Here is a 27,151-nt window from a genome sequence, read left to right as displayed (position 1 = left end):
GTATTTGCCTGCACCAAGAACAGGTGCAGTTGACTAGGCTGCCTAGGCAGCATCGGGGGACCCAGAAGAGAAGAGGGAGGGGACTCCCTGAATTCAGGGGAAGGGGACCGTGGATGGACGATTGGGAGGGGCAGGCACATCCGTGGGGCCTTTGGCAACAGCAGGAAGAGAAAGGCAGTCCTAGACAGGCTGTCAGGGTGTGGGCTGCGGTCCTTCTCCCCCGGTGTTCTGGGCAGGACAGGGACCTTTTTCACACCCTGAGTCCCAGCAATTTTCCAAACGCTCCTGTTGAATCCCAGTGAAGCTTGGGCAGAGACGGAAGCAAAGTTTTATTTCTGGGAGTCTGCAAAGGCAGGGGAATATGTCAGGACTGGACCTAACGCGGTGCAGTGGGTTGTCCTGACCCGCAGGACAGTCAACGGGGTCCGCCACCTGCTGAGGGAAGAATGGCTATGGGACAGAGAGACGCAAGAAGGACAGCAAGACAGGATTCTGATCAAGCTGCAAATTTTATTAAGCAAGCCGGGTGTATATATACCGGCTTGGGGAGGGAGTAGGGTATGTGGGGCATTATGATAGGAGGGAGTTGCGCCAGCGGGAAGGGCTGGTTAGATAATTGGTGGGGAGTTCGCCGGCGGGAAGGTCCTGGCAGGAACCTATTTCCGTGAAGAACCTTGTTGTACTATATAAATGCCATTGCATTAGCCGGGGTGGCCATGTTGGCTCAATCGCTATCTTAGGTTAGCCTCTGGTCCCCAACAGTGGGTCCCTGCGGACGCGCGCTCAGCGGCTCCACCCGCAGCCAAAGTCCGTCGTCCGCGCGCAGGATCAGCTCCGGCTTCCTCCGCGGCTCGGTCTCGTCCGGCAGGACGCGGAAGCGCAGCAGCGTGAGCGCCAGCACCGCCTTCATCTCGGTCATGGCAAACGTCTGCCCGATGCAGTTCCTGCCGGCGGGAGTGCTGCTGGGACCGCGCCCGGGACGCCCATCCGCGCCCCCTTCGCCCCTGGACCTGCCCCGAGCCCCCACCCTCCTCCTCCTCAGCCTGAGGATAGAAGGGGGCTAACCGTGCATGGGCCCCCATGTGGACTTCCATGTCCCCTGAACTTGGCCCAGCTCAGACCAGCAGGTGTGGAGGAGGGGGCTCTGAGCACACCTGGGATCCCTCCTTGGGCCCCACCCCCTTTCTCCAGATCCTTGTCCATCCTTCCAGGGAGGGGAGAATAGGGATTAGAACTCAGCACCTGCAACCTCTTCTCCACCCAAAATCAGGCCAAGACTGAGTCCGAGACCCCCATCACGCTTCCCCCCATCCCTGCCTGAGATGACCGCTCGCCTCACCTGGGCCCCGCTGAGAAGGGAACGAAAGCGAGAGGTGACCTCTCCTGTGTGATTTCTGGGTCGAAGCGGAAAGGGTCATAGACCTGGAGGTGGATGAGACGTGACAGCTAGTGGGGGTTCTCACAAGGTAGCAAGACCTCGAGAGATAGATGTGTGTAAGGTGGGGGAGGCGGGTCTGATTTCCCGGTAGGACCTGCACCATCCCCCGGGTCCGCGCAGTGGCTACATCAGTGGGGGAGGGGCAGCACCTCAGGGTTCGGCCAGACGGATGGGTTGTGATGGGTCCCGAAAATGCTGATGAGGCAGATAACACCTGCGGGAGAGGAGGGGACAGTCAGGAAGAGGTCCCCGCTGCCTGATGGAACCCCCTTCCTTCCCAGGAGCCTCCCACACCTGTCATTTAAGCACCTTTGGGGATGACCCGTCCATCCGGGAGCACAACGTCCTGGGTACAGCAGCGGGAGATGACGGTGACCGGGGGATGCAACCTCATACTCTCCTTGATGCACATGGTCAGGAAGGGCAAATGGGCCAGGTCGTCCCTGTTGAACCCCCCACCAGTTGACCAGGAAGCCAAGACAGACTCCCTCCAGCCCCTACTACCCCATGAGACCCTTTCATCACCTCTCTCTGACTCTCCTACTAATAACAAAATAAAATCCAAAAAGATCATAGATTGAACATTAGAAAGGCAATATCACAAAAATACCAGAGCAAATTTAGCCAGCAAATTTTTGACATTCTCTGCGAAATCCAACACCCAGAAACAATCCATGGAAAGGTTAACAAATTTACGTAAAAATAAAAATATTCTTCTTGGTAGGAAAATAAAACCAAAAGATGAATGAGTAAGAAAATAAGCGTATCCAATGCTTTCCTCTTATTTAATATTGTACAAAAGATATTAGCTAATTCAATTTGACATACACACAAAAAAATAAGAATAAAGGGTATATATAGTGATTTGAAATGTAGGAGGAAACACATTGTCACTGGCTGACAGTGGTTTTATTATAAAACCACTGAAAAAGAATCCACTGGAAAACTTTTAGAAACCATGAGAATTTGGTAAAGGGGCTGGATTTTTATACCTTATTTTGTGTGGTGTGCCGGTTTGAAGCTATTACGTACCCCAGAAAAGCCACATCCTTTAATCCTCATTCAATATTACTGGATGGGATCCTTCTGATTGTTTCCATGGAGATGTGTCTACACCCATTCAAGGTGGGGTTGCTTACTGGGGTCCTCTAAGAGGGAAACATTTTGGAAAAAGCTTTAGAGCCAACAGAATGGACAGAGCCCCAGGAAGCCATTGAAGGCCTGGAGAGAAAGCTAGCGGACATTGCCATGTGCCTTCCAAACCGAGAGAGAAATTTCAAATATCATTGGCCTTCTTGAACCAAAGTAGCTTTCCCTGGTTGCCTTAATTTGGACATTTTCATAGGCTTGCCTTAATTGGGACATTTTCATGGCCTTAGAATTGTAAACTTGCAATTTAATAAATTCTCCTTTTTAAAAGTCATTCCATTTCTGGTATATCACATTCCAGCAGTTTATAAATTAGAACATGTGGCTATTTAAATTTTGATAGCTGATAAAGTTAAATCATTCAAATTTTGAAAGTATAAAGGAGAACCCCTATGGGCTATCACTACCCACTTCCCTTCCCCAAAGGTTGTTTAAGTGATTACATCTTTATGTATCCTTCCAGGGCTTCTTTTCAGCATTTTAAGAAATTATATAGTAGTATACTATATACATGCTACTCTGTATAATCACTTCATTTAAGACTGTACCAATCTCTTCTTGTATATTTCCTGAGACTCTCAATATAAGCTTTCACGGTTTTCTTATGGTGAGCTTTTAAGACCTTCTTTTAAAAAAAAATCTCCTAGTTTTGCCAACTTTATCTTTACAAATTTGTAAATGTTTCATCTGAATGTTACCTTGCTACAACATATGAGAAGCAGATTGAATTAATTTTCTCCTGATAGCAATTTTGGTTGTCCCAAAAGCTTTTATTAAACAATCCATATTTTCTCCCAACTGATACATGATACAACCTTAGCATCTACTAAGTTGAAAGAGCTCTCTCTATATATTAGTTTCTCTATATGGAAGTAACGACCACTTAAAAAATAAAAGAAATTATGCTAACAATAATAACATGAAATATTTGTATTAAATGTAAAAGAAATGTGAATGCTCTCCATTCCAAATTGTTCTAGTTTGCTAGCTGCAGGAATACAATATACCTGAAACAGAATGGCTTTTAAAAAGGAGAATTTAATAAGTTGCATGTTTACAGTTCTAAGGCTGAGAAAATGTCCCAATTAAAACAAGTCTATGAAATGTCCAATCTAAGCCATCCAGGGAAAGATACCTTGGTTCAAGTAGACCAATGAAGTTCAGGATTTCTCTCTCAAGTGGAAGGGCACATGGTGAACACAGTCAGAGTTTCTCTCTCATCTGGAAAGGCACATGGAGAACACGATCAATGTTCCTTTCTCTTCTGGAAGGGCACATGGCGAGCACGGCGTCATCTGCTAACTTATTCTCCTGGCTTCCTGTTTCATGAAGCTCCCCAGGAGGCATTTTCCTTCTTCATCTACAAAGGTCGCTGGCTGGTAGACTCTGCTTCTCGTGGCTATGTCATTCTGCTCTGCTCTCTCTGAACCTCTCTCGTTCTCCAAAATGTTTCCTCTTTTATAGGACTTCAGAAACTAATCAAGACCCACCCAAATGGGTGGAGCTATGTTGTCACCTAACCCAGTTTAACAACCACTCTTGATTAAATCACATCTTCAGGGAGATGATCTAATTACAGATTCAAACATACAGGGTTGAATAGGGATTATTCTGCCTTTACGAAATGGGCTTTTGATTAAAACATGGCTTTTCTAGGGGACATACATCCTTTCAAATGAGCACACAAATGAACTTATAAATTTTATCCAGTGAAATATCAGTAGAAGATAATATTTGCCATAACTCCAAAAGCATTTAAGGGTTAGTTTAACAAGGCATGCATAAGATCTCTAGGAAATACTTTTTAGGTCTATTAAAAGACTTCAATACTATTTGAATAAATGGAAATTGACTCCACACTCTAGGATGCTATGTGCTAATATGATGATGTAACCAGTTTTCCACAATTCAACCACATATTCAACTCTATCCAAGTGAAAATTTGGCTGAATTCTTTTAGAAACTTGATAAACTTACTCTAAATCTTTTCTAGAAGAATGAAAGATCATGAAGAGCTAGGTCAATTTAAAACTAAAAAATCAAGAAAGGGAAACTCACTCCACCAGATATTAAGACCTACTACAAAGTTGCAGTAAAATAAACAGAAGAAACAGCGTTTTCCTGCTGCAAGGACATGAAAATGGACCTGTGAATAAGCCTAAAGAGCTCAGAGGCAGGCACATAAATAGATGAAAGCGTAATAGCAGATAAAGTAGGACCGAAAACCTTGGGAATGGATGGATTGTTTGGTAGAATATATCCAATCAACTGATGACTGGAAACAAATCGAACTAGTTACTCATCTAGTCTATATGCAAGTGTGCTCCAGGTGAACTAAATACCTATAAGGGAAAGGGAAAGTTGTAAAGTGAAAAGAAGATAACAGGAGACACCTTTGTGATGTAGAAAAGAATTCTTTAAATATCAATACAAGAAACTTCAAGACCAAAAAAAAGATAGCTATGCATTAAAATTAAGGAAAAACAGGTATTTCACTTGTGTTGATACCATTATGTTAATAATAAACATTAATAACAAGTGTTAATATTATTTCTTTCTGAAAACAGAAATAACAGACACCATAGGCCAACTTAACAGCCGCATGAGACATCATGAGAATTTATTTGTAACATATCTTCAACACTCAAGGAATTCCTTCAAATCAACAAGAGGAATAACAGCAAAACCAAGAGACTTTCAACAATATGAAAAGATGCTCAAAGTCATTGGTTATCAGAGAAATGAAAGTCAGATAAAACTGAGTTGATATTTCACACACATTCGAGCAAGAATTAACAAAATGTGGATGCTAAGGGCATCTATTGGCATATGTTCAAGGAAAGGTGAGGTGTGTTTTATGGCCAACCTAGCTTTTCCCAGGGTATGCATTCCAGGAATATTCTAAGCCATGTAGACAGAGACATTTAAATAGGTGTTCACTGCAGTGTAAAGTGGGAGGCAGTCTGGGGGCACATGACTGAGCAGGGGAGAGGAGAATACTACACAATCGTGTGAAGAAATGAACTAAATGCACATAGCACTCTGGGTGACTGATAAAATCAGTAATAACTAAAACAGAGAAGGAACTACAGGAGCTCAAAGTATTAGGTATAAAGCAATAATTCATAAAAGAACTATGAGAAAGTGTGCAAACTTTTATAGTTTAATATCTCAGGGGTTGGCAGGCCTTCTTCACCCAGATACAGGTTGTAAGATAAAAGATGGATGAATTTGACTACTTAAAAATTAATCAAAAGTAACCCCCTGAAGTATAAAAAGGCAATTTCTTCCAATAGAAGACAGAAAAAGGATTAAGCTGCAACATATAATGAGTTATCACAAGTAAAGAAGAAAAAAGTGAAAGAAAAAAAAAACCAAAAAGGTACTCAAAAAATAAATTGATCACCCACAGAAAAGGAAAGACAAATAACTTATCAACATGTCTGAAAGATGCTTCACATCACTCTTATCTAAAGACAAGCTCAGGACGAGAAGAAATAGCAATGGCAAAGATATAAATGCGATGACACACTATCATAAAGGTGTCATCAAACTCAACTGATAGGAATGCATTTGCAATAATTATGGAATTTTAAAACTTGCAGGGTCTTTGACTCAGCAATTGTACTTTCAGAAATTTGCCCTGCAGAGACACACACATGAAAACCAAGCTCAGTGTATGCAGACACTCAATTTTCTGCAGCTTATTTTAACCAAATACTAGAAACAACCCAAGTATACATAAAAAATGGAAACATCTAGATAAGTTATAATGCCACCATTCAATGGAATAATATGTAGTTATCAAAAGGGGAGAAATAGGGGTCATATGTCCCATCACGCACTGCAGACTGGAGGGTAAATCAGTACAGACACTCTGGAAGGCATTTGGCAGTATCTATTCTGATTGAAAATGTCTATAGAAATGTCCCCAACAAAGGGACAGGCTGAGTCAACTGTGGAATGCTAAGTAACATGCAGAAAGACACGAGGTTGAGTGAAAAAGAACATGTGACAAATGTACAGGCAAATGCAAAGGGAGAGGTCTGGAAGGACATATAATAAATTGATGGCTCTCGTTACCCCTCAGGAAGTGGACGAGATTAGATTTGGCAGGGAGGATGTCAAGGGGAAGCCTTGTCCTTTCAATAATATCTCATTCTATGCAAGAAGAACTTGTTCTCACTGTTGTTTCTGTAATTCAAAATTAATTTTCAAAGTTTGCTTTACCAAAGAAAAAGAATTTTTAAGATAAACATGTGCAATGTGAAGACTTGTGCACATTGTACATACAGAGAGAATGTGTTTGTGTATTTGTGTGTGTGTATCCATGGAAACGTGCTCATAAGAATTGATGTCTTCTATAAGAATACCAAGAAAGCCACTGCATGGATGGGGATCAAGGAAGCTCCTGGATCCCCATAACCATAAACCAACTTGCACTGTTTTGTTTTTGTTTCTTTTTCCATATGCATAATTTTGTTTTAAATCTTAATTTTAAAGCCTTGGGATGGAGGGCACCACCTCCAAAATATCTCTCAGTCCAACAACTCCCCTCCATCTTCCAGCACCTGGCCTGGCACAGGCTTTTGAAGGTCCTTGGGGCCCCCAGCTCATACACTGCAGTTTTCTCCTGAATCCAGCCCTTCAGATATGTTTGTGATAACTTAAGACGATCTGCCACTTCGCTGCTCAGACATCTGCCACAACTACCCATTGCCCTTGGGTCAAAATCGAAGCCATTTATATGATCTCATTGATCTGAAGCAATTAGAACAAACAAATTCATAAACTCATAAGTTAGAATACAGATTACCAAGGCCTAGAAGGAGTGTAGAGATGGGGAGTGAAGACCTAATTGGTACTGAATTTCAGTTTGAGGTGATAGAAATATTGTGCTGATGATAGCAACAATTTTGTGAATATAATTAAAATCACTGGATAACATACTTGGATAACATACTTGAAAGTTATTAAAGGGGGATATTTTAGATTGCATAGATACTATTAGATTAAATATATATTTTTAAAACCTTGGTACTGTACATACCAAACAATGGATCCTAATGAAAACAATGGACCATGGTTAAAAGTACAGTTATAATAATATTCTTTCATCGGTTGTAACAAAACTACTCACTAACACAAGGATTTATAACAGGGTGGTATATGGGGACTCCATATATTCTGCACAATTTTCCAGTAAACCTACAACTGCTCTAACACAAAAATGAATGAATAAATAAAATTGAAGTCATTAACAGCACTCTCACAGTTTCCCACAACAAGCTTCTGCTGTCATCTCCAGCATCATTATCTCAGGGGCCCCTCTATCACTCACAACACACACTTCAAAGGGATTTAGTCACCTGGGTTTACTCAACGGGCTTGATTCACTTCCCCCTTTCCCTCTCTATCTTTCTCTTTGGTCTAAGGCTCTGTTCCCTAACTACACCTCAACGGCTACTGTTAATCATTCAAGGTTTTAGCAAAGACGTTTTCTCCACTACCACCACCATCTCTATCACTTTCTCTCAGCCTTAAACCTCGCCATGTGAGCTGGGATTATCCTGGTCTGGGACTGACCTCCCACCAGGCTGGGGGCACCTGGAAGGCACAACCTGAGGCTGGATCCTTTCTGGACCAGAACAAAGCTGAGAGTAGAGGTGGGTAGGAGGACCAATGCAGGATGGATGGCTAATGCAGGTGTTCCTCAACAAGAGAGGAAAAACGTTACCCCAGGATGTCTCCTGTGCATCCCTGGACTGGACCACAGGGGAGGATCTATGTGACTAATGGAAATGAAATAATCAGGAGAGTAATGATCCTTTGGAAAGCTGGTTTCAGGGAGAAAAGCATGAGAGGAATGCAGAAGGTCATTGACTGAACACAATCCAGTCTGCCTCTGCACTTTCCCAAAAGACATAGGGTCTGGAGACTGGTCCCATATTAGAGCAAAGGAGCTCAGTCTTGGAGAGAAGAAATGGGCCATTTAAGATCACACTGCAGGTTAGTAAAGGATCGAGGATTCAAAACCAGAATTTTCCCACCCACAAGCCTACATCATTTCCCTTGAAAGCCAAGCTGGGTGCCTTCCCTGCTCTGGGCACTGCTCTTACTCCTACTAATGAAAAATGGAAGAGCCAACAAAAATGAGAGGGTCTAAGGGATCAGGGAACAAAGTCTGCACTTACCATTCAATCTCCTTTAACTGGCGGTCTTTCAGGAGCTCTTGTACCTCCTGCCGGCAGCGCTCCTGGTATTCTGGGTGCTTTGCAAGGTTGTACAGGACCCAGGAGAGGCCGCTGGCCGTGGTGTCATGGCCTGAGAGGCAGCCAGGTAGGCTTGAGTCTTTGTGAAGATTCAGCACCACAGAGTGGACAGATCCCTTACATGGAAGCCCTCAGGGGGAATGGGGGAGGATGGTGTAGAAATGGTGGTTGAGGGTCCACCCACCAAATCCCTGGGATGGAGACATGCCTTTCCCTACTGTAAACCCAAGCTGGAGCCCTCACCCTCGAACATGAAGGTGTCAGCCTCTGCTCGGATGTCCTCATCTGACAGTACCTTCCCATCTTCATCCTGGAGAGAAGAAAAGATTCCATGATGTACTCCAGCTCTGAGAGCCTCCCACCCTAACTGAGACATTGTCTGAAGAGCCATCATCCATCCAGAAACACAAGCCCACCTTGCACTGCTTACTTCTCTTCCTCACCACTCCGCAGGACCCACCCGCAACCATCTCCCTGGCGTCCCTGCCACCTGTTTGGCCCTAATGGTAAGAATTGATGCTCTGAATATTTTCATGTTTCTGCATGCTGAGAGCTTTCTGAGAAAAAGATTACTGCAATCTAGGTTATGAGATAATCGAACGGCAATGTGCCTTGGAAGTTAGAGGTTGTGCCTTGCTCAAGAGGCATTTGCTCACCGTTCTCAGAAAATGAATCCAGAGGTTCCTTTATTATCTGCTGCCCCTCCCCTGTAGGGTGTAAACTAGAGATTCTGCATTATTGCTATGGGGACTTGTTTGCACTCCAGAACAAGGTCTTGTTATCTGTCTATGTATGCAGCTGTCCATCTATCTATCTTTATACATCCATCGCAGTGTCAACCCATTATCTATCTTCAGATTGATCTCCCCCAAAGGGGAAGAGGGGCAGAGTGCCAGCTCTCCTATATTTTCTCCAAAAATGATAAGGTGGGGTTTCCCTTGCCGTGGCGCAAACTGTGCTGCATGTACAGGTGAAAACACGACCCACATTGTGTTACCCTCAGAGTAATTTGAGAAGAGGGAAGCATCATGATTATTCTACTGCCTGCTGTTATGACATTGGGTAATAAATGGTCTGCTTTGCTCCCAGGGTTAATGTCTAAGTATGTCTATCTACATCTCCTGCATATCTATACACAAACTTTAGCAGCCTGACTTATTAGCTTGAAAGTATAGACAATTTTCATGACCGTCAGTTTCAGACTGCCACAATCACATATCCCTACAGGCTGCATTCCACAAAGTGACCGCTGATAGAAATGCCTGCCCCATCCTCCTTTCTCAAACACCTCTCATGACTGCCCAGTGCCTTGTGGATTGAATTCAAGCTCTTTGGTCTGACATTTGAACTCAAGATCCCGTCCACTTCTTGAGGTCAGGTCGCAGAGAAGCTCACCTTGGCCAGCAGGAGCACGTCGATGAAGTCCAGCGTCTTGGTCCTGGCCTTGTCCATGAGGAAGTCATCAGCGCCTTGGCCGCGGAGGGTGCGGCGCCGCTCCTGGATGACGGCGTCCGTGAAGTCGTGCACCAGCCGGCAGGCCCTGCGGAAGCGCCGCCCGTCGGGGGTGAGGTGGAACAGGAAATCCGGGTGCAGGAAAATCTGCTGGTTCCGTTTCGCCACGAGGGCGCTGAGCTCCAGGATGGCGGCAATATATTCGCTGGGCTTCCTGCAGGAGGACGGCATACAGGGAGGCAACAACGTAACACACCTGAAGTCTGAGGAGCACCTCCCATCCAGCATTTGGGTGCTACCATCTCCCAGGAACCTGGGCATCCAGGAAAAGATGGCTCCAGTAATACACGGTGGGCAAGACCTAGGGGGCATGAAGTTCTAAACTTTCTACTCTCCCTGCTTCACCACCTCAGGGAACTGCCTCCTGGTCCCCATGTCCCCAGGGCAGAGCTTGGATGGCATAACTATCTCTCCCTTCCTGCCTACCATTCCACCCTGTTTCTTCTCCTCCTCCAACCTCTCCCACCAAATCAGACATTATTTTCTCATAGGATTCATGGGCCCAACCCTCACCCTAGTTCCCTCCTCCCTGATTTCAAACAACAGTCAGAAGTCAGACCTACACAGAACAAGATTTTCAAAGCTATGTTCTGACAATGCCCCTGATCTGCTCACCACCATCTATACCTTCCCCAAAACTTTAGGGTAAAATTCACATATCTTTGCCTGGTCTTCATAGCTTTAAGGTCTAGCCCCCATCCACCTCCCCAATCCCATTTCCAAGGTGCATCCGTGCCCCATCATCCTAACGTCCTTGCCTTTAATGCAAATGTTTCTACCCATCTAGAAGTTCCTGTTTCTCTCTTCCTTCCCTCGTCCTTCAATGCCCAACTCTGGCCCACCTCCCATAAGAGGTCCTTCCAATTGCCCTAATTGACTCTCACTCCCACACCTACTCCCTTGGGTCAGTGGACCAAATTCCCAGGACTCAGTCAGGACTCACTCCTGACAGTGGCTGTCGAAGCTGAAGACGCATTTCTGCAGACTGTCCAGGGTCATGAGGCTGATGTGCTCAAACATGTCCAGGCGGGCACTGCCCTCCGAGGCCAGGCGCTGCCACTTGGTCTGGTCAGAGAAGATGGAAGAACTGGGACTGGACCTTCCCTGACTGCCTTGCCAACTCCAGATACTAATGTGAACCCAGCCTCCTGCTCTTTCACCCCCAACACCCACTGTCAGCAGGGAACAGGGCTGGGTGGGAAAGCCGTTACTGTTAAGATATGAAGATTCCATGACTGGGAGTCAGGAAACATGGATTCATGTCCCAGCTCTGCTACCATGCTTTGTATGTCTTTGATCGAGTTATCACCCTTCTCTTGGTACCAGTTGTCAAATATTTAGCAATAGTTAAGATGACTTTCTTTGGACTCAGATAAAGCAGCTTACTTACACGCTGAGAGACCCAGGGCAAGTTCCTTAATCTCTCTGCACCTCAGTTTCATCATTTGTTAAAAGGGCGAACAAATGACTATCTCCACCTCTTAGGATTGTGAAAATTAAGTTGGCAATAATATCTTAGAATCGCACACTTTCTGACATATAGTGAGTGCGTAATAAATGTTAGCTCTCATCTTCATCACATCAGTACCAGCTTTGTTTATAGACTGATTGCAAAAATGTCCCCTATACTGAGAGAGGCAGTCTTTCCTAGGTCAAAAACATCATTTCACGTTCTTGCTGAGCATTCCAAGAATGCAAGGATCTGACACTTTTGCCTGGACCATATGTCAGACTTGTATCTTCAGAAAGCAGCTTTAACACATGAAATGAGGTCTTCTCTTCCATAGCAATCAGGCTTGCTTCTATTACCTATAAAAGATGCAGGTTCCCTAAACTTAGTGGTTCTCCCTATTCACACAATTTTATGCATGTGCAGGTATCCATTTAAGCCCATTTGTGTCGCCCGTATGAAATTTGGGTGGCTCGGGGAAAGAATACAAATGAAAAAGAAGAAGTCACAGCTTGCTGTGCCATGAATAGGAAAGTCCTTTGTCTCTGACCCAAGAGACTCCTGGCTTCTGGCAAAATCCATGAAATAGTTACAAACTAATTTATTAGATTACAAGTGGAATCTCAGAATCTGTAAAATCCCAGACAGTTCACAAAATCTTCCCCTCCCACAATGCTTCCACTATTCTTATATTCACGTCTTTGGCAAGAAACTTCCTAAATGAAGTGGAGCCTATTTCTCCACCCTTTGATTCAAGCCTAGTGTTGTGACTTGCTTTGACTAATAGGATGTAAGGAAAATGATGGTATGGTAATTCTAAACCTGGGCCACCAGAAGCACTGCAGTTTTCTCTCACTCTCTTGGAACACGACCTTTGACATGTGCAAGCCTGGGCTGCATGTTGGAAGAAGAGAGATCACTTGGAGGATAGTCCAGTTGTCCAAGCATAGGCCATCATAGGTCAGACTGAGCCAGCCAAGACCCAGCTGTGTGAGATAAGTGAGATGGATCATTTGCCTACCTAACCACAGCTGACCCCTGATACATGAGTGAGCCTATCCAGGTCCTGGGAAACCAGTCAACTGAGCCATAGACTTCTAAGCAATCATGAACACTTGGACTTTTAAACCTATGAGTTTTGAAGTGGCTATTCAGCTACTGTGCACTCTCCATTGTTATCATTCATCAGTCCCAAAGATTCTGGGAGGAAGATAAAAAACCAACACCTGGGTGGGCCACAGTGGCTCAGCAGGCAAGGATGCTTGCCTGCCATGCCCGAGGACCCGGGTTCGATTCCCGGTGCCTGCCCATGTTAAAAAAAAAAAAAAAACCAACACCTTCTGATCACCCTGTATGTCTTAGGAACGTGGTTCCATTAAGTCATCTTGATCACCCTCAAAGTAGAGATCATTATCCTTATCATGCAGATGAGGAAACTGAGGCACAGAGAAAAGACCAATGGCCTCACGGCAACCCAACAGAGGACTTCTGACAAGATGTGTCTGAGGTCCCCTCCACCCAAGGCTCCACACGGGACTGTGGGTTCAAGGGACTCACGTGCATGATGTTTGCGCTCTCGTTGAAAATCTTCATATAGGGTTTCAGGATGTTGAAGTGGAAGGCAGGTGTCAGCATGCGGCGGTGGAGGCTCCACTTGTCACCACTACTCAGCAGAAGCCCATCCCCTGGTAGTGTTATCCATGGGCAATGAGTGAGGGCACCCCTTCCCCTGGCCCCCAAGTTTGTCCTCGACCCCCATTTCCTGCAGTTACTCACCCAGCCAGGGCTTGAGGAAGTAGTAGAAGATCACATTTTTGGGTGCGATGGTGGCTGACATGAGAGATGGGCCATTAGGATGCATAGAGGAGGTTAGAGGTGGACCTCGAGTGGTGGTCTCTCTCCCACCCACCAAGCCCAGCATGGAATGGGGCCATGAACAGAGGAAACAGGGAGGAGTGGGTGGTTACGGGGAACCAGACGAGGCTGCAGTTGCAGAGAAGAACAGACAGAGCCCAGAGACACGTCGGCATGCTTAGACACACCCCGACACAATTCAACACACCCCACCATAGCATGACATGTCTCCTCCACATTCCAACATGTTCTGAACAGCTGAGTGCAGCCAACATTCTCCAGAAGGCATCCCATGGACCTAGGACACCCTGTCCACCCCAGCATTGTATGACATCTCCTGACATGGACTGCTCTAGTCTACCAGAGCTGCCAGAACGCAGCACATCAGAGATGGATTGGCTTTTAATAAAAGGGGATTCATTCTAAAATGTATAATTCTTCAGAGGAAAGGCAGCTAACTTTCATCTGAGGTTCTCTCTTACACAGGAAGGCACAGGGCAATCCAGGTCTCTGGGTTCCAACAACTTTTCCCAGGGGTAATTCCTTTCTGCATCTCCAAAGGCCTGGGCTGAGCTGTGAGTGCTGAGATGAGGTGCTGAGCTGCTTGGGCTGTGCTACGTTGAGTCTCTCATTTAAGCACCAGCCAATTAACTCAAACGTCATTCATTGCAGCAGACACGCCTCCTAGCCAACTGCAGATGTAATCAGCAACAGATGAGGTTCACATGCCATTGGCTCATGTCCACAGCCACAAAACTAGGCACCTTCACCTGGCCAAGCTGGCACCTGAACCTAACTCCCACAAGGACCTTGATACCTGACACAGCCATAACATACATGACGTGCCCTGGTGTGTACCACATGAAACAGCATGCTCTGACTAGGGCCAAAGACCATCTGACATGACTTCAGCTTGCCCCACGGACATGCCCCAGACATAATAGGAATATGGTCTTGTTCATGTCCCGACCAGATGTGATCCAAGGGTACCATATAACTGCTTCATACACGATTCAGGTAAAGACCCCAATATTTACCTGAGGGACCATGAGTCTGATATACTTTCCAGAACTGAGCTTAAAGAAGACACAAACATAATGCAGATGGAACCAGGATGAAAACCAGACTATCTAAAACAGATTCTCCGACAAGACCCAGCCAGACCCTGACATGACCCAAATGGCCATGGCCACAGCTGTACTCGAGCACTGAGTTAGACCATCTCCCCATGCTCCCAGAGGTAAGCACACATCAGACATGACCAGATTGGGCTATACAGCAGACATCACCCAGACTTGCCCCAGACAGGACCAGAAAGGACCAATGGTCAGACAGGTGGGGGTCCAGGTGGGCTCCCATTGTCCCTCACCCCTGGGTCACCCACCCAGCTGCAGGGAGCACAGCAACCTCAGCAGTGGACAAGCCATGTCCAGAGGGAAGTCTACCTGGAGCAAAGAGGGCGGGCTTGATGAAGGTGGGGTGGACGATGTGGATGACCATGTGACAGCGCCCCATCCACCAGCAACCCACCTCCCCACAGGAGCTCCCCAGACACTGCATGTAGAGAAGACCTTCCTCCAAGCTCTGGTTCTAAGGGGGAACCTAGAGGACCACATTCACACCTGTCCGGATTGCCCAGGCTGACCCTGACCACTACTCACCCTCTTTGCACAAAGTGTCCCCTTGGGTCCCACAGCCTGATGCACGCAGCTCAGGGTATCTCAGTTACAGTCACAGAAAAGGTCTTTCCCCATTTCAGTCCCCAAGCATCACTGTCACCTTCGTTCTCTTCCCATCTCCATTTTCCCAGTAGGGAAACGAAGGTTGTAACGATGCTGTCAACTGTGCAGAGTCCTTCAGATTGGAAGCGGGGTGCTGAGACCCAAGCCCAGGTATGTCTGAACCCAAGACTTGTGTTCTTCACATTCTGACAGTTTCGTGCCATGAGAACAATCGTGCTGACAGTCCCAAGCCCACCAAGACTGGGCAATCGGGGACATGGCAATTACCTAAGAAAGTGGTCCCGTGAGCCAGGCCAGGACATGGAAAGTAAATTCAGGCCATATGTACAAATGGGAACTGTAGGGGAGCTTTTCCATAGGAATTGAGCTTCTGGGACTGTTTACACCAAGAGGAAAGAGCTGCCTTGAAAGTAATATTGATGCAGAGAAAAGTAAAACTATGAGTTGGAGACGGATTTGTGATGACATCGCTTGAATCCTGTATCCAGCTTGGCCTGAAGATGGTTTTTCCTAGACTTTGCAGGAAGACTCCCTTTCTTTACTTAGACCTCAACAACCAGAGAGACCAAGGAACTGTCCAGAATCACCCACCACCACCGCCCTCTGCACCACCCTCCCCCAGCATTAACATTCCTACTCATTCTTCCAGACCAGTTCCAGCAGTGCCTCCTCCAGGAGGACCTCCAGCCTGCTCAGCAGATTCCTGGCATCTCCTCTGGGCTGCCCCATCCTGTCTGTGTCTCTCTGGCCCCCTTCCCGACCACAGATGTTTGAGGGTATCTCTACCTACATCCAACCACAGTGCTGGGAGTTGCTAGAGAACAGGGTTTGTATTGCAGCCTGATTGGGTGTCAGCAGAACCCAGAACACCAGGGTGGAGGGCAGATGGTGAGAGGAGGGCAGGTACATATAAAAGAAGGAGAATGAGAAAGAAAGCTGAGGGTGGGGGCAGGAGTCCTTGCAGAGGCCCTCGGAAGATTGGGGAAAGGGTCTCAACACCCTTGAAGCTCCCATGGTGCCCATCCCCACAAGCCCTGCATGGGTACCTGAGGCGTTGGTGATACACCGGATGGTGTCTGGGTGGATCAGACTTATGGCAGGGATGAAGGGTCCCAGCCACACCAAAAAAGCGTTTGAATAGGTGGCCACCAGTTGAGACAGTTTGATCATGCCCTCCTCATTGGGTTCCACCTGCAAACAAGGGGGTGCAGTTACCCTATCAAGAGGAGGCACTGGCAGGTTCTGCATGCCCCTGTCCAGCCTTAGAGTAAGTAGTGTATAGGGGCTCGGCATATTGGAGGGAATCAAGTGTCTCTGGAGGCAAAAGATCCTGAAGTCTCCACATCCCAAGGGAATGACTCAGGGCAAACAGAGAAGACATCTTCTCTGACATGAGAGGCAGAGCTCAGGTGAAGAAGACAGATTTTCTTATCTGGGAGAACCTGAAGGGGAGATCCTGTGGGGCAGAGCCCATGGAGGCGATCCCACTGAGGGAAGATCCTGTAGGGAGGTCTACAGTTGGGGGATCTTCCAGCCTTGGAAGCCCCTCAGGGATGGACGTGAAGTCTGACTGTCTATCAGAATGTCACTCCCACCTGGGGCACCATGTTGATCCCAGTCTGTGTACAGAGTGTCTTCATGTACCTTCTCCCTGAACCTAGAGTCATACCTATCATTGGAGCCATTCACAAATAAGGAAGCTGAGGCCACAGTCCTGAAGAGGGCAGGTGAATCATCTTCCCTGGTGCCACAGGATGCCCAGGGTCCCCCAGGCAGGTGGACATACGTCATTGTCAATTTTGTGCCCTGCCACATGCTTCCCTGAGTCCTGGGGCAAGGACTCAACATACTGGGTGAAATCAGCCCAGAAAAAGGAAAGTGACATGAGGAGGGTGGAAGTAAGGAAAAGGTAATCAAGATCAGCTTCCAACCTAGGCCAGAAAAGTCTAAAACCTAGAGGAGCCAACCCACATTACCAACATGAGAAAGTAATGATGGGCATAGCCTAAATACCCCTAAAGAGAGGGAGAAAGATCAAAGGAGAAGGTGGAGTTCTACAGAGAAGGCTGGGCATGACAGATGAGTATGACCACTGAATCACTACATTGATATCTCTTTTAGTCTCCAGTGTCTTGAAGCAGCTAGAAGTAAAGACCTAAAACTGTGCACTTGTAACCCATACCAAACTCTGAAATCTGTTCTGCAACTAATTGTTGTGGTGTGCTTTGAAATTTATTTCTTTTTCATATATGTTATTTTTCACAATAAAAAAAATTCAAAATAAATAAATAAACATAAAGAATAGCCTTCAAGGCCAAGCAGAGAGGTAGCTCTGCAGTGACTTTATGACACTGCCACAGCCACCGAGGGTTCCTAGACCTACCATCTTAGGAAATCTCCAGGAAGGGCTTGGGCCATCCCCCTTTCCAGAGCTGTAATTCTCATCCCCGGCAGAGGGGGGAGCTGGTCAGCCTCCGTGCATCTACAGTTGGTGTGGAGGCGGGGCCCAGGTGGGAGTTCACCCCTCTGGCTTTAGATGTCCCAAGAAGGTGTTGGAAAACTCAATCACTAGGACGTCAAACCTTTGTAAGCGCCTTATGTATGTCAACCCTTGGATGAGCATTGTAGATAGATTACCTGCCCCCCAGTCGAATGGGAGAAATAGATAATTAACCAACAATTAGACAATTAACTGTCTAATTAAAAGTATGAGCAAGGTCATGTCAGAGGAGGTCAAGGCTGGGAGTCCAGGAAGGCTTCTGAAAGGGGAAGTGCCCCACTTTTATCCAGGTTGGGACACGCAATGATTGATCCATCTTGGGAGCGGAGGGCAAGATAAGAAGAGGAATTTGACCCAGGAGGGTTGGGGGAGGGGAGGCACCCCTCTTCTCGCTCAACTGTTCCCCTCTGCCCAGCAAAGGCCGGGCACTGCCTGAAGTCCACTAACAGGATCAGACGGAGGCAGAGCCTGGACTTTGCCCCTGAGGGTGGCTGCATGTTCAGGAGAGACTGTGGGTGGGGCAGGTCACCTGAGTCCTTCCAGCCCGCCCTGGAGCCTCCAGGGGAGACAGAGGTGCACTAATGTGGGGCCGACGGCAGGAAGGTGACCCAAAGCAGGCTCGGTGGGGTGGGGTAGGAATGAGAGAGGCCTCAGAGCGTGGGGTGGAGTAAGGGGAGAGAAGTGGACCTGGAGGCTGAGTGAGGAAAGAGGGGCTCCCCTCTGCTCCGGGCTTCTCTGCAGTGCTGGACCCAGCCCAGCCCCCCCCCCCATGAACCCAGCCCAGCCCCCCCATGGACCCAGCCCAGCCCCTCATCTTTCAGCTCCCTGAGCCCCATTTCGGACCCTCAGGGAGTCCAGGCCTTGTCCTGGGGCCCCACTCACCAGACCCAGGTGACCCAAGAACCAGTTCAGTTTTGGGGGCTGCGGGAAGCACCGGAGGCGGCGGCACATGTCGTAGAAGGCAAAAGACCGGACCAGGACGCGGGCCAGGAGCCAGGAGGCCCCAACCATCAGCAGGAGCAGCCACGGGGAGGGGGCCACGGGCCCGAGTCCCAGCCACGACAGGCTCAGCAGCCGCATCCTCAGGACAGCCGGGCAGAGGGTGAGCTTCTGAGGGCAGGAAAAGGGGGTGGCGATGGAGGGCTTGGAGGGTGGGACCTGTGGAGTAGAGGGAGAGGGCCAAGGAGGTGAGGGGCAGGACAAGGGGCGGGCAGGGAGGGGGAAGGAGGACAGGGAAGGGGAGACAGGGTGATGAATGGGAAAAAGGAAGGAGACAGGGAGAAGGGGAGGGACGCATAGGGAGGAGGGAGGGAAGCAAAGGTGGGGGCAGTGAGGACAGACAGGGAGGGGACAGGGAGGGGACAGGGAGGGCTTAGAGAAGGGTGAGCATGGACCCCACAGAAAGTCAGGGGACAAATGCAAGTGAGAGGAAGAAGAAGACGAAGACAAAATGACAGACAAATGAGAAAGAGACAGCGGGAGGAAGCGGGAAAGAGACATGAGAGCTTTAGAACCGGAGAGGTGCTGGAGTGCAGAAAGGTCCAGCCTGAGCTAGCAGCCAGAGGGGGAGGTCAGGGGGCCAGTTCACCCAAGAACCAGCAGAGTTCTGGCCAGCACACTCACCAGCCTCCGTGGCACCCTTCTCAACGCAGAACAAGACAAACTGCCCACCCTCAGCCCTGCCACCCCAGGCAGGCACCTTCAGTCAGAAAAGGCTTGTTCAGTGCAACCTCTTCATGCCTCTTCCTGGAATACCTCTGCCCCTGGTCCCTGACCTGGGGACGGCTGGGAGGGACAGAGCTAAACCAGCCAATCCCCGCTGGCCTCCTGCCCCTTCCCTGCCTGGCAGCCTGCCCGAAATAGGGGGAGGGGAGGTGTTGAGAGCAGCGGGGTCACTAGTTCAGCATCCCATAGCCTGGGCGCAGGATCCCCAAGGCTCAGCACCGCCCACCAGGGGAGGGGAAAGAGCTGGGGTCAGAGGGACAAAGGTCCCTGACACCCCAGTTTCCAGCCACCCTGCAGTCCCCAGGGCCAGGGTGTGATGGGACAAAGCAGGAGGTCAGGGGCAGGTGGGCATCGCCCAGCCACGTTCTCTTCCCAAAATGCCTCCCACACGTTGGCCAGGAGGGGGTCGCGCAGGGCTGTCAGCTGGGCAGGAATCCAACCCTGACTCCAGCCAGCCGGAAAGAAAGGGTCCAGGCTCCCCAGGGATTATGAGGATCAGAATTTGCGGATAAAGGGCCCAGGTCGGCACAGCACACTTGGTGGGCTGCAGCAGTGAGCCTGAGAGGATGGAGGGGATGCAGTGGGTCAGGTGAGATGGGCTCCGAGCGGGTGGGGTCCAGGCAGGGGAGATGCAGACCCCCAGGGCCCCAAGTGGGGCCCCATTCTACCCCCTCCTTGCTCTGACTGTGGGCACCACTGGCTGATTCTGTGGCTTCAATCTTCCCATCTGAATGAGGCATGGAGTGGGGCCTTAGAGGGGAGAGGTCATCTCCTCAGGAGGTGGAAGAATCAGGAGCCCCAATAAGAGGGAGAGAAGGGGAGGGACTGGCAACTTGGACTGGAGCTGCTTGTGGGCCAGTACTGTCCATAAAGTGACCTACTCTGTGCAAAGAGCTTCACTTGGTGTGCCTACTGCGTACCAGGCACATTTGATAGAGCACCTATATAAGAGCCAGAAACTCTTCATAAAGCACCTACTGTATGCCAGGAACCCTTCATAGAGAGCCTACTGTGTGCCAGGAACTCTACAAAGAGCACCTACTTTGTGCCGGGCACTCTTTTCAGGGCACCTACTGTGGGCCCAGCACTCTTCATAGACCACCTAATGAACCAGGCACTCTAAATAGAATGCCTACTGTGTGCAGGGACTCTACATAATGTGGAACGTCTGTGTGTTTGGCACTCTATATTCAACATTTACTTTGTGCCTGGCTTCTACACAGAGTATGTCTACTGTGTGACAAGGTCTCTATGGAGTGCCTACTGTGTACCAGACCTACTGTGTGCTGGTCACTCTACATAGACTGCCTGCTAGGCACAACTACCCAGCATGCCAGACACTGCATACAGTGTGCCCACTGTGTTCCAGTACTACACACAGAGCACTTACTGTGTCTCAGAAACTCTCCATAGAGCAATTACTGTGTGTGAGGCAATCTGCACATTGTGCCTACCATATGCCAAGTTTCTACATTGTGCACCAACTGTGTGTGTGCTGAGAATTCTTCATAGAGCGTGTGTGATTTTTGTGTCAGGCACACTACATAAAGTAACTATTGTGTGCCATACACTCTACGTGGACACCTACCTGTGTGCTGGGCACTAGACAGTGGACCTACTGTGTGCTGCTCAGTCTACACAGTGTGCCTACTATGTGCCAGGCACTCCAGAAAGGATGTGCTTACTCTGTGCTGGGCACTCTACATAGAGTGTGCCTACTCCATGCCAGGCACACTACAGAATGCGCCTACTGCTTCCCTGGCATTTTACCTAAAGCATGCCTACTAGGTGGCATGTAGTCAGCTAGAAGCAGGCCTGCCCTACCCCAAGCTCTCTGCATGAAGTGAATCCACCATGTCTCAGAAATTCTGACTGTAAGATGATGTTCACACCCTCCCTGCCCCACCCTTCTCTCAGCTTTCTAGGCCAGCACACAGAGGCAAGTCCGAGAGACCCAGGTGGCGGCATCTACAGGAGGGGAGATGCCCATTTTACAGAAGAGGTAACTGAGGCTCAGAGAGAGGAAGCCTCTGGCCCAAGGCTGCACAGCTGTCTGTCAAACTCCCAATCCCAAACCCCTTCCCTCTGCCATGCTCGCCACCCTGTTATCCAGGGACATTTCTGCTGGCGGAATCTCAGGCATCAAGGTGGCCCCATGAGGGAAGTACCTGGAGGCCTCATGCCCCTGCCTGGCTCCTGCCCCCACAGCCAGGATGGAACATCCAGTGGGACCAGTGCCACCGTCCTCTCCCTTCCTGACTTCTGCTCAGTTCCAGGTGAGGGAGAGCTTGAAGGGTGAGGGTCCCAGCAGACCTGCTGAGCAAGAAGCTGGGAAAGACAGTCGTCCTGAGAGAGGGAGGAGGGGGGAATACCCCAGACCTCCCTCTCCCCACCCACACTGCCCCATCCAGCCCAATCAGGCTCCAAGCTTCAGGCACCAGGTCCTGGCTGGAGCTGTGAGCAGGATGGACTGCAATCCCTTCACACAATTCCCTCCACCTCTACTGGGGCCGACTTCCCCAGACTTTGCTAAACTAGGCAGTGTCCTGGGAGACACAAGAGAAAGAGCCCCAGGGGCTAGAGGGGCTCAGTTCACTGCAGACCTACTATGTGCCTGGGGTGGAGGCAGCAGAAGTGGGGCCACCACCAGCAATAGCCAACATAAGCCACTGAACTTTTTAAGTCCTTTAGGTACATCAACCATTTTCTTCTTATTATTACTTTCTTACATTTTACAGATAAGGCAACTGAAGCTGAAACTATTTAAATGATTTGTCCAAAGTTGCACAGCTGTTAATCAGTGGATTGAGACATGCACCAGGCCCAACACTCAAGCTGGAAGCATTTGCTGCATTTTACTTAGTATAATAAAAATAATGAAACCCCAAACCATACGTTGAAGCCAGGTGGAGACCTAATCCAATGCCAGGGTTGCCAGCTTCTTGGCAGAGGTGCAGGAGATCAAATGAGCTGATTTGGGAAAATTCAGAATAGTCCAGAAGACCCATGGAGGAGATTTTTTGGGTGAAGCCCAGTCAGAAAACATGGATTCAAGAGGCTTATCAGGGGCCATCCTGTGAGGGAACAAAAGGGAATTTCTCATCCAAAAGCCAAGGACAGGTGCCAAAAAAATCACGCCTCCCCACCGCCATCGCCAATCGTTCACCATCACAGCTCTTAGCAGAATTTCAGAGCCTGCTTGGAGTGGGGGAGGAAAAATTAGACACCCAGAGTTCACGCCATCGTTCAGGAGAGTTTTACTGCATGCTGAAGGAAAGGAACAGGGCACCTCGTGGTGAAAAAGGAACATTAAAGGAAGGATTTTTTAAGTTTGAAAAAATAACAGCATTACTAGCATTCCAGTGGGAATGATCCACTAGAATATAGACCTGAAGGTAAAATCTAAAACTATACGATTTTGAAAGAAAAACATGGGAGAAAATCTCTGTGACCTTAACTTAGACAAAAAGTCTTAATATATAACACATAAACCTAATCCAAGAAAACAGAAAAAGTCGACAAACAGTACTTCATGCTAATTTAACAATTTTTAGCTCCCTGGAAAGCACAAGGGAATGAAATCATTAGCCACAGTTTAGGAAAAAGGACTTGCAAATCACTTATCAGACAAAAGGCTTATGTACAGAATATATAAAGAACTCTCAGACTTCAGTAATAAGAAAACAAACAACTCAAAGAAAAGAAATGGCCAGAAGATATGAACACACATTTCACCAAAGAGATATGGATGGCAAGTAGAACTTGAAAAGATGGTCAACATCGGTCATTAGGAAATGCAAATGAAAATTACAGTGATACACTTCTGCATGCCTCTGTGAAAACACCAAGTGCTAATATGTATGTGGAACGAAGAGAACTCTCATATGTAACTGATAGAAATGCAACATGGCAGGCACTTTAGGGTACATTCTGGCAGTTTCTTATACTGCTAAACATACACTTCTCATATGACCCAGCAATGGCATTCCAAAAGCAATGAAAATGTATGTTTACATGAAAATCTGTATGCAAATACTTATTGAAGTTTTATTCTTAAAGACAAAAACTGAATACAACCGACGGATCCTTCAGCTGGTGAATGTAGAATGAAATACTACTTAGTAATAAAAAGAAACAAAGTATTGACCCATGAAATATGGATGAGTGTCAAATGCATTAGGCTAAGTGAAAGAAGCCAAACACCAGGGCTACATACCATAGAATCTCATTCATGCATTTACATAACAAAACTAAAGGGACGGAGGACACATTGGTGGATTCCAGGGGCGAAGGGTGCAAAGACATTTTGACTACGAGGGGGGCAGCATGAGGAGATGCTTTGGGAATATGAAGCTGCCTGTATCTTGATTACAGAGATGGTGGTTACACAACTCTGGGCATTTTTCAAAACTCAGAACCGTTTACCAAATAGAGCACATTTTATTGCATGTAAATTTAAATGTAATGTTTAAATGGCATTGAGGATGATTGCATAGATATACTATGAAGAGATACTCAAAAATAAAGTTGTTGACCTAAAAGTGAAGGATCAGTCAAATGAGGGACATAAATTTTATTTATTGTATTTTATGCTTTATGTGAGTGAATATATTATGTCAAAAATATTAAATTAAAAATTGAGACACCACCTGTCAAAGAGTCCCGCCTAGTAAGTCCTAGCTGATTTTCCACTTAATGCACTTCAAAGAGACACACTTTGAACATTGCTTCCTTTCTAGATAGAGGAAAGACCTCTAAAGTGAAGCTGGCCAAATCCATCCCTTGCTCCACCTCTAACTGAGGTGGACAGCTGAGTTCACCTCTCCAATCAACAGGACTGGTGTGAGGATGAAGTGAATTTTCACCTGGGGCAGCAGAGTGTTGCTTGCTCCCTGCTCATGGGTCTCCTCTGTTATGAGGACAAAGAATTCAGGGTCTGTGAGGGTCTCCAGGCCATACATATTACAGGAAAGGTGTTTAACCGCATCTCCATCATACAATCAATGTATGTGTATCTATTGCTATAAAAATGAAATTTCTAAAACAAAAGGTATTTGTTCATGTTTAGATCAATTTATAATTGGCAGTGATCTCAGGAGTCATCAATATGCATAATGAGAGTTCTTGTAAAATGAGACAAAATTAATGTTGAAATTATTTTCTAGCATAATGCCGCTTTAAAAACTACAGTGCCAAGCTTACTGCATCTCGCATAATGTTTTCAAGTTTCTTTCATGTTGTCATGAATATCAGAACGTCATTCCTTTTTATGGCTGAGTAATATTTCATTGCATGTATATGCCACATTTTGTTTATCTATTCATCTGTTTAAGGACATTTGAATTGTTACCAAGAGTTGGAGGATGGTGAATGGAGAGCTATTGCTAAAATGTACAGAATGCCTGTGGGGTTATGAAAAATTTTGGAGATCGTCAAGATGGTTGCACAACATTGGGAGTGCACAGAATGCTCCTGAATTGTACACTTGAATGGTTAAAATAGCAAAGTTTATTACTGATTGTATATGTAGAATGGAATGATATCTTAATGTTTTGTTTGTTAATTTTTTTAATTAATAAAAAATGTTTTAAAAAAGTTTAAAAAAAGCAAAGTTTATGTTAGATACATTTTACCAAAATGAAATAATTTAGCGACTTGAATGCTTAAAATTTAAAGATACTAAGTGCACAATGACGTTTCAAAGATTACTTAACGTCCTAGAAAGATATTAGCACATTATCAAATATGAATAAACATATTTAATACACACGAACATATTACTATATGAAAACCCCAAATTAACCCAATATTATATGTAAAATAGCATTTAACAAAAAAATACATGCATATAAATTTGTGGGTAATTTATGATATTTACATGTAAACAGTTCAAATGTAAATTTTAAAATTAAAAGGATATGCAAGAGAATAGTCACAGTGATTATTTTACGAGTTGGAACTCTGGGGGATTTGTATTTCTCACTTTAGTTTAATTTCCACTTTTCTACAGATATGCATCATTTTCAGAAACCGCAATTATTTTAAGTAAAAAATCAAAGGCAAAGGAATAGTAATTTGACTTTCAGCTTCACATACATTAACCATCTTTGCACTTCTCTTTGCAGTTTTCTTCCCCCGCCCCCACTCTGCAGCCCCAGCAAAGCGCTCAGGCCTGGACTCTGTGCTCCATGGACCTACTCGGGCACCCCCTGCAGGCCCGGAGGTGGTACCGCGGGGCGGTCGCTGTCCCAGGTGCTGAAGGAGGCGGCCTCCTCTGCACTGCCCTCACAGTGGCAGAACCGTGTGGTCGCCACTTCACGGAACCTCTGGGCGAGATGCAAGTCTTGGTCGTGGTTCCCTCGCAAATGCTCTTGCTTGTTTATGTTTTTTTATTTTCTCCACTTTTCAGTTTCCCATCAAAGGCTTTTGTATTTTCTCCTATACGACTATGAGTATTTTGAACCGGATAGCATTTGAACATAGTTCAGATTATTGGATAATCTAAAGATGGTTCTCTTTACCAGCAGGTTGCCACATTTCCCAAAATTTATGTTTATTTAACTTTTGTGATTTCCGAAGCACGGTAAAATTTAAAATGTGATGTGAAATGGAGGGGGAGAATCAACCCCAATGAACATTAATGTTTAAAAAGCTACAGTGCCTCTCAGGGTGCACAGTTAGAGTCTCTGACACAGTCCACCCCTTTGGTTATTCTAGCATCCGATGTACACCCTCCTTCCTATATATAGAATACACTTATCACAGCCATAAGGGAATCAAGATCAAACTCCAACTGATACCTCCATTCAATTCAAAGACCAGGATATCTTATGAGAGTTTTTGTGGTCTGTTAATCTATAAATTCAGTGTCATTGCCAGTCATAATACATCCAATTGGAAAGTAATTACCAGATAATGACAATTTGAAATCCCATTTGAGACTTCCTATTTCCATTAATGGCAAGTTAGGTTATTTGAATTAACCTTCCAATATTTTAAAAATAACTTCAAAATCTGAATACTTTTCCAATATTATTAAGTGAATAATAAACTGAAAAGGCAAAAAAGAATTACAAAAATAGACTCAAATGGAAGTAGAAATCTAGAGATAAAACAAATTTGAATTATACTTTTATCTTGGAGGCATTTCTCAATTCAGAAAATGAAAACCTCTCTTTTGGTGGCCTGTGCTGGTTTGGAAGGATGTATGTCCCCTAGAAAATCCATATTGAATCAAAATCCCATTTCATAAAGGCAGAATAATCCCTATTCAATAGTGTATGTTTGAAACTGTCATCAGATCCTTTCCCTGGAGATGTGATTTAGTCAAGAGTGATTGTTAAGCTGGATTCGGTGACGACATGTCTCCACTCAGTTGGGTGGGTCTTGATAAGTTTCTGAAGTCCTATAAAAGAGGAAACATTTTGGAGAATAAGGGAGATTTGGAGAGAGCAAAACAACATAGCCATGAGAAGCAGAGAGCCCAAAAGCCAGCAACCTTTGGAAATG

The 27,151-nt window shown here is 46.4% G+C and overlaps 2 protein-coding genes across 5 annotated transcripts in view; both read right to left on the bottom strand.

The window, feature by feature from the left end:
- LOC143650759 (cytochrome P450 4F2-like) overlaps positions 1-19,650 on the bottom strand; it is a 49,470-nt gene extending 29,820 nt beyond the window's left edge. Inside the window, exon 1 of the mRNA XM_077121941.1 lies at positions 19,541-19,650. The gene's annotated coding sequence lies outside the window, so the exon portion shown is untranslated. The remainder of the gene's footprint in view (positions 1-19,540) is intronic.
- Positions 697-19,700, bottom strand: LOC143650758 (cytochrome P450 4F2-like). Of its 4 annotated transcripts, none has more exons than XM_077121936.1 (13): positions 19,617-19,700; positions 18,800-19,075; positions 16,464-16,608; positions 13,598-13,651; positions 13,379-13,506; positions 11,315-11,436; positions 10,255-10,525; positions 9,103-9,169; positions 8,782-8,911; positions 1,748-1,881; positions 1,588-1,652; positions 1,340-1,422; positions 697-944 (listed from the first exon to the last, which is right to left on the bottom strand). In XM_077121936.1, exons 2-13 carry the CDS (start codon positions 18,995-18,997, stop codon positions 737-739), a joined length of 1,605 nt encoding a protein of 534 aa, XP_076978051.1. In that variant the 5' UTR covers positions 18,998-19,075; positions 19,617-19,700; the 3' UTR covers positions 697-736. The 4 variants fall into 4 exon arrangements, with proteins under 4 accessions (XP_076978051.1, XP_076978054.1, XP_076978052.1 ...); XM_077121939.1 differs by having other exon boundaries at positions 18,800-19,027; positions 19,617-19,698; XM_077121937.1 differs by having other exon boundaries at positions 18,800-19,027; positions 19,541-19,654.
- Between the last annotated feature and the right edge of the window lie 7,451 nt (positions 19,701-27,151).

Source organism: Tamandua tetradactyla, chromosome 11 (genome assembly GCF_023851605.1).
Source record: "Tamandua tetradactyla isolate mTamTet1 chromosome 11, mTamTet1.pri, whole genome shotgun sequence".
NCBI classification, from domain to species: domain Eukaryota; kingdom Metazoa; phylum Chordata; class Mammalia; order Pilosa; family Myrmecophagidae; genus Tamandua; species Tamandua tetradactyla.
This window is presented reverse-complemented; position numbering and strand designations above follow the sequence as displayed.

Bases quoted from the DNA above. Each gene is read 5' to 3' on its own strand.
- LOC143650758 (XM_077121936.1), bottom strand. From the start codon at position 18,997: ATGCGGCTGCTGAGCCTGTCGTGGCTGGGACTCGGGCCCGTGGCCCCC. The intron at 11,437-13,378 runs GTGAGTCCCTTG...TTCTCTGACCAG, and splicing joins AGAGCGCAAACATCATGCAC to ACCAAGTGGCAGCGCCTGGC. The intron at 1,653-1,747 runs GTGCTTAAATGA...CCTCTCCCGCAG, and splicing joins TGGACGGGTCATCCCCAAAG to GTGTTATCTGCCTCATCAGC.